At 36.0% G+C, this 8,200-nt stretch overlaps 1 protein-coding gene across 1 annotated transcript in view; it reads right to left on the minus strand.

Annotated features, from left to right (window-relative positions):
- The window catches only part of INSC (INSC, spindle orientation adaptor protein), a 77,231-nt gene that overhangs the window by 39,535 nt on the left and 29,496 nt on the right, over nt 1-8,200 (minus strand). Inside the window, 1 exon segment of the mRNA XM_026041091.1 lies at nt 5,590-5,715. Within this exon segment, the coding sequence (XP_025896876.1) occupies nt 5,590-5,715 (126 nt within the window).

The raw sequence follows: 8,200 nt of genomic DNA on the forward strand, positions 1-8,200 counted from the left end.
AGAAGCCAGCGCCCTGTGCTGTGAAGCCAACAAAAGTTTAAAGTTTATGCTCATYCATGGGATATTTTGAAGTATTTTCTTTTTAAAAAAGTTAAGCTCTTGAATTCAATTCATTTTAGAATATCACAAATATCTATGCAATTCTAATTATCTTTTAGACTCACCTCATTTTTTTTTCTGAACCATATCAGGTGCAGAAATGCTGAAATATACCATAATACTTTTTCATTTTTTCATACGTTACTCAGAAGAGAAAAAACACCAAAAAAAAAAAACTAAACCAAAAAACAACAGCAACAAAAAAGAAAGCTCTTTTCTTCAGAGAGAAGTAAGGTAATAGGCTGAGACAAACCTTTGAACTTACTGAGATGTCCTCATTGTCCAAATCTGGGGGGAGGCCACTATTTAAACAGATTAAAAATAAATAATTTTTTAAAAAAAAATCACTCTTTATGAGGGCTGCATATCTCTTCTTGAAAGTGCAAACCACCTGCAGACACACTCCAAAAATAAGTCACCTACAAGCTTGTCCTTTCTACTCACTGGGAATACTCCTTCACCTCTTCTAAAAGATCATTTCTAAAGGACGACTTTCCTGGTATTTGGAAGATTCAAGGACAGAGCCACAGTTCATACAGAGTTAAGACCTCTTGCATGGTATGAGAATATTTACATGTCATAACAAGTAGCGTCAGAATAAATACATTCAAGACAGTAGAACATTCACATCCTGTAACAACAACAAAACAAATTCCCCCAAAAGTTATATATGTGGGCCAATAGCTAACTTTTATGTTTAAAAACTGCTGATTATACCCTCACATCTGGCCATAAAGTCCCCCAAAACAGCCTGCAACAATTCTCACTTCTATCTCAGCCTGCAGCTACAGGAAACTCAGTGGTTTCAGCAACCAAAAATCAATGCAACAACTTCAGTCGGTACTAACTGCCTTGAACTTTCAGTTTCAGATCTTGAGTATGAACGTAACCTCAGCCAAACCAGAAAATTACCTGGTTTCAAACCTGGTTTCAGGTTTCTAACTCAATGAATCAGCTCACATTCACCCAAAAATGATAAACAAAACTGTAGTTTCAGGTTCTCTAAGAAATATTTTACTCAATAYAAGGAGGTTACCATAAATATCTCTAGTAGTAGAAGCTATTAGTATGAATAAAATTATGATTATGTTTAAAAAACAGTTGGGTTCACAATGATCAACAGATTTTAGGTCGCTCTGATGTTTCAAAAGTCTTTGCAAAACTTCTGCAGTTCCCTAAACTCAAAAATTGTGCAGTTCATACTTGTCCCCTGTCCTCACTTTTTTTTTTTTTTTTTTTTGGTCGAGTCATTTGATATAATATGCTTTAAATTAAGGATTAGAAGTAATTTACAGTCTGTATCTAGGCAATTTTGCTTAAAGTATAGTGATTTTTTTTTTTTCCAAAAAATGGAACAGCATTTATTAAAGTATTCACCAGCCACTCATCTTTTTCTGGAATAGGTCTTAATGAGTTAACAGCAGGTGTCTGTCTCTCTAGACTATTTTCATTAAGTAAATACACACTGCACAGTGTTAATATTTAGGCAGCTGCTTAAATGAATACCTGTATAAACCACTTTATTTCCGTGGCAATTGAGTTGTGATTCTAACTCCCAGATGAACTGCAGGTTCTTAATGTAGTAATGACACAGGTAAAAACTGCACCATCACATCTGGTTTTTATTTATTTCTGAACTCTGCAGTCCTTTTACTGCAGCAGGAATTTTGCCTCAGTAAAATTATGCAAGTGAGCTCCAGCATAGCACAAAAATAGGAAAGCTGTGCATTTTGGCACTGATGAACAACTAACTTTGTATGGACAAATCGAAAACAGAGAAACTACCAAGTACTTCAGGCTTTAATACAGCTACATGTCAGCATATGTCATCGCAYTCCTGAGACACAGAAATCCCAGAGTTTGGAGACTGTGCAGAGAGCTTTGCAAAACAAGGACACGACACCATCTTTGCAAGTGAAGGGACTATGAAGAACTCTTCTGGGATAGTGTGCCAAGATGTACAAGTGTATTCAAAGCACAGCCCCTTTTCGAGCATGTTGAAAACAAATCTGTTTAGTTTCTACATGTCTTCAAGATGGACATGGTATTTTGAGTATAAAAAACGTGAAGATAACCATTTTCAGATGATCATAGATCAGGAWTTTTTTGCCTTAAGTTTCACAAAATGTATATATTAATCTAGTGCAGGTCTTTGCTCTCAAAAGTCTTTCCTATACAGAAATCCTCACAATAAATTGAGTTAAATTTTCAAAGCAGTCCATGAACAATCCAGACATTCTTCTCCCTACAAATCTCATCATGTCTCTACATCCAGAGCTCATCTCCCACCACATCATTATACTTCTGTTCTGAGAATCCTAAAAACACAAAAATCCCAGAGATTGGATACACAGATCTCTGCCTGCAGTATTGTTCTATATACTGTTCCTTTATACTAAAGTTTGTTTCCATCATATCCCTTTTAGTTCTTCTATTTTCAGTGAYTGACTTTATTATTTCCTTGCTTAAAGTCTGGATTACCAAGAGCACAAATAATMATCTTCTCTGATTCTACAGGCTTTTCCCCAGAAACTGTGTGCTCAGAGGGCACAGACGTAGACAACGTAAGTCTTGCTTGCAGGAAACAGGCCACTACAGGAACAATGCACAAAATGAAAATTCAGGTTGCTTTTTTAGGAATTCACTCACTGAAATGGGACTGCTTGGACAGTTGAGAGACCAGAAGGATCTAAAGTCCTTGCCACTGGTGTGGATGGGGATTATGAACTTGAAGTACCCTTCCAATTACCACCTGCAGAGCATAGATTACAAAGAACATTAATTCATACACAGTCCTCAGTCACAAACTGAGGTAATTTCCACTATCTTTGTATATTAGAAGCCTAATTTGTTACTGACAATTTCCTGTAGTGTGTAGGTCAATGCACAGTGAGGCAATAGTACTTCTTTCAAAGTCATTACAGCATCAGTAAATGAAGTATAACTGACATTTTAACCAACTGTTTTTGCATTTATTGTAAATGCAGGCAATTGGATTCACCTAAAAGAGTAAACTAATCATTGTTATAATTACATTTTTTACTGCAATGATAGCACAGGCAAATCTGCTTATCAAAAATAATAATGGCTTACAAAAGAGAGCTTTTACAACTGTGCTGGAAAGCAGAAGATAGGAAAGAACAGAAATTATTCTTCAAAAAATAAGGAAAATATTTCTGCTTAATATAAGAGATTTTCTATAGCTTTAGAAATGAGAACTCAATTGCTAATTCCCTCACTAGTAGCCCGTAATTTCACATTACAATCCAAGAACTTCGCCAAGACAAATAATTTGAATATAGTATAGCATCTTTCAAATTAAATGTGAACTATCTCTAAAGAAATTCTAACATTTAGGTATCTTAAAATGTTAGTCTAGTTTCTACTTGCATAGATGTGGACATCCCACTGGCTTGTTTGCTTTATATATAACCAAGCGCATCAACACAGATGTTATTGATTTACTACTGAATTTRCAAGACTAAAGAGCAATGGATAAATTAGCAAAAATCTTAACACTTTCAGCAATTAAGCACCTCAATCATTGCTGAAAGTATACCAGTCTCTTTTAGCTCACTTCCCAAATAAATGTTCCATTAGAAATGACATTTCTTGCTATTCTCTTTTAAGCAGTCTTCTAATGGCTGCAAAATCTAACTGAAATACAGACAATTTCACCTTGAATTATCTGATCTGAATTATTTGGGACCCAAACTTCATCTGCTTGAAAGAGATTTTAAAAAAAAAGTACTAAAAATACCGTATGAATTGCAGTGTTGTGGTGGCATAACAATTTTCACATTACAGCAAATTAAATGCTTCATGACTACCCTAGTACTTAACTGGACAACAGAAGAAGCCCTTTCTGCCTGAGAAGGGCTCATATGATAACTTCTGCAATAACAAGAATGGTAATATTTTTAACCATCTTTTTTGTTCTTTCCCAGAGTACTTTAAAACAAACAACAAAAATACACACACACACACACACACACACATATATATATCAACCAACCATTTAATTTAAAGAAAACAGTATCAAAAAGTGGAGTGGTGTCCAAATCAATCCTCTGACCTGACGCACTTTCCATTGATTCCCATTAACAGAAAACCTGTTTACCTCTAAACTGGTGTACAAGACAGAGTGAGAAGAGGATACACATAACTTATGTATCAACAATAAAATTTTACTGAAGTAGTTACCAAAGTGATATCCAACTAGTACTATAAATCTTTGCCTATTCTGTCAGGTGAGTAGGATTAAATTTCAGCCTGYCACACTATAGATGTAGGTTTTGCCAAGATATTGATTTAAGAACTGAAGGTCCAGGCAAAAATGAGTGCAATTGTAATGATTTCAGTTAAAAATCCTTTAAAACCTACCCAATTACAATTTTGACAAAATTTACCCTGAGCAACTTTGCTTTTGAACAACATTAAAGCAGATCAGAGACATATGAGTTTGAGGAAATTTCCCGCTTTTTCTAAGGCTTGTTTCCATCAGCTCTGAAACAGGCCACACTAAGTGTATGGTGATACTGACAGGAATTGGACCAGGTGAGTTTAATGAATCTTTTCCATCTTATTAACTCCACTATTATTATGGACATAATGAAAGATCCTTTTAGACGGATTCTGGTGTCAGTGTGAACTAGCATTATGTCAAAAAAAATTTAAGTCATCTTCATTTACTGTAAACTCTGAGACTTGCTTTTTGCTGCAGATGTTCCGTCATGGTTTGCTTCAATTTTGGGCAGTAAATTACAAGGTACGTCAATGTAAAGTGGCAGTGAAATCATTTATCATTAACTTGAAGGGGCTATTATTCAACTGTGAAAGATGACTGTTTTATGAAATTCAAAGGATGAGATCATGATTTAGTGACCAGGAGAAGTGTTCATTTTCCAAAACACAGCAGTATATAGCAAGAGAGGGGAATGAAGCCTGACCAGTTGATACAATTTTATCAGTGTTATGCTTTGATGTTATTCATCCCAGTTAAAATTGGTTTCTATGAGAGTTGTTGTTTAAGAGATGCACTTTGCTACTGGTTAGAACTGTTCCAGTTCCATTCTTTTTGTGCAATTACAACTCCAACAGTTCACTTTACCGCAAGTGCCCRGTTTTAAGTGTCCAAGAAAAGGATTTGAACAGGTTCATAGCTTTCTGTGTTTTACGGAGCTTGGATATTTAAAGTGCTGGAGTTTCTAAACAAAGACTTCGGAAATTATTTCACTAACTTCTTGATGCAGCCACTAACACACTCACTTACRAAAATTACACTCCTTTAGTGAGCCTTTTTTTGCAAGCAACTGAACAGGATAATGTTATTACTGCAACTAATTCTGTGAAGACTGAAGGTCTGTCCAGCACAAAAAGCACTGTATGGAGCATGGTACGAATGTCACCACTTCACCAAATTCAGCAAAGATGAAAGACAGGACTCCTCCAAGTTAGGAGGCAGGCAGGATAGGAGGCTGCAGCGCCTACCTTCTCCAGCTGGTGCATGCCTTCCTCTACACAGCAAACGGATGCCAACGTTCTCAGCGTCTGTGGGTAAAGGCCCCGGAAACAATCCTGGCGGCAGATCTTGAAGAGAGCAACTACACCTCCTTCCTGCAAAATCAAGAGAGCAGCACTCAATGTTCCCCTTGTAGTAGACAGGGCTTTTGATGGTGGGGKGAGAAGGAACCGTCCCTTAAGCAATTTATCCCAATTAAGCATCATCACAACAAAGAAATGTTAAGCTCAAAAACAGAATTCACGTTGATTAATGCTTATACACTGAATGATGAGGAAGTAGTACAACCTCAGTGGGAGGTATGCTTAAGCTATTTACTATTACTACTGACAAGCACAATTTAAAGTAAACTTGACATTYATGTGAAAATTACAAGGAAATATCAATGGGCTGAAGTTGAATGACAGATCAAACATAACTTTTTAGTTTAAAATGGACTTCTGTTAGCAAGAATTTCCTATTTCTCTAGATTTCTGAGCTCCATAAGGTGTTTACTTCATGCTAAAATATGAAGGAGAAAGTTATGACTGAAGAAAAACAAAAAATAACGTGGAAATAGGTGTCAAAGTCTATACAGAAACAATCTATAAAATCGTTGTCCTCTGACACATACATATTTCTACAGATAGGACAATTAAATCTTAGAGATTTGAGTATACAGACTCAGGAATCAGGGACCAAGAGTACCCTTAGATGCAGATAGATGTGTTATTTCTATGAGGTTAATGGAAACAAGCAGTTTACATCTAAGAGTAAAATTTGGTTCTGGCATTGTAAGAAGTGTAGAATTATTTTATATCTAGTACTACTACATATAGCCTACTGCAGAAAGACATTTCTGAGCCTTCAAGATAAATAAAGATGGAACAGCAGTTTTTTTAGTCATGGTTTTCTTGAACAAAAGGATATTAATATTTCACCCAACTAGTAATTAAACTACCTATGGATAATACAAAAGTAGCTAGCACAGTACAGACTTTTCCCCAAATTTAACATAACTGCCTACTTTAAAAAAAAAATCTGTTTTAAATCCTCCATAATTCATCAGGATTAGCTTCCCTACTTGGATCATAATAAGTACAAGTTTATGGAGGATACTACTAAAACTCCAGTGATGCTGGTATATTTTCTGCAAGATTACTGTATGAAAAATAGATGTCCTGCTTTTGCGTTATGGACAGGTAATGATTTATTACTGCATTCTCCAGGAGGAGATCCAAACTGTTTATTTTGTGCCCCATGTGCCATTATCAGGCCACAAAAGTTTGATAACAAGTAATGAATCTAGAAAGCTGTAGTGAAGTATGGGATTGYGTTTGAAATACGCGCAACATGGAAAAATGGGCAACAAATATAGAGCCCAATTTTGCAGCATGTCAAAAGCACTCAGCTGCCCTGAGCTTCACCGGAATTTCACAATATTCCCCAGAACTCAACGTCTCCAAAATTTGTCCCCTGCATCTTGATCAATGATGAGAGAACTATTCCTTCTGACAGGCATCAAGGTAAACTGGTTACATGGGTGAACAGCACCATTCAGATAATGAAACCTAACAGTACTGAGCTTTGCTTGCTTTGGAAATTAAAGAATACCTTTCCAAATTCTTCTAGTACATGTAAGCATGCTATTTATGCCTTCTAGGCCGTTAGTCCAAAACTGAGAATTGCAAATATCATATGCTTGCTATAATCCAAGTTGCATCCAGGAGGGCCTTCACATACTCTGTACATTCACAGATGATGCGAATTTACATTACAAACYGTTTCTCTCCTTTATTGAATTAATATGAATTCAATTTCCTGGATACATCCCCAAGATGCTGTTCTGAAGGTTTAGTGCCAGACAGCACAAACTACCCTAAAGATAATCACAAGAGCAGCCTGCAGAAGAAAAGTTACGATTCCTCTGCCATATTGTGAAATATTCTGAAATATTCTGAAATATTATTCTGAAATATTCTGAAATATTGCTCACTAACGCAAATAAGAGAGGCAACACAGAAGGTGAAGGATGATGGTGAGTCAGAACATCAGAACTTCAGTGCACAGGAAACAGACACACAGCCCATTGATAGAACTACCACCATAACTGGGAATCAAACACCACTTGGGGCTCTTTTCATACGGGAATCCATTTCCTCACTTAGAAAGCACTTAGTGCATCCTGTGATATACCAATGTAGTATTAGGAATAAATCAAGAGGTTTATGTAAATTTAACTATTTCAGAAATCTCACAATGACATGCTTTTGCACAAGACCTTTCTTCTCAATTTGTTCCTTTGGCATTTCCTTCATACTCAACATTTTAACATTGTTTTTGGATACCACTGAGTGGAGCTCAAATACTAATTTAGCAAAAATTAAACCTCTCCTGCTGCTAAGATTCACTACATATTTCTGAGCTGACCTCTTTCACARCAGTACTTCTTATGGTGCAAACATCATCCAAATCCAGATCACAAATAAAATGSTTAGATGGTGCTACTTAACTTCATCTTTGATCAGGGCACAGGACTGGAGCATCATTCCATAAGCAGAAGCTTAAGAAACATGGTTTCTTTCCATTTATATAAATGGA

Source organism: Nothoprocta perdicaria, unplaced genomic scaffold, assembly GCF_003342845.1.
Source record: "Nothoprocta perdicaria isolate Ctin4 unplaced genomic scaffold, notPer1 scaffold_28, whole genome shotgun sequence".
Classification (NCBI taxonomy): Eukaryota; Metazoa; Chordata; class Aves; order Tinamiformes; family Tinamidae; genus Nothoprocta; species Nothoprocta perdicaria.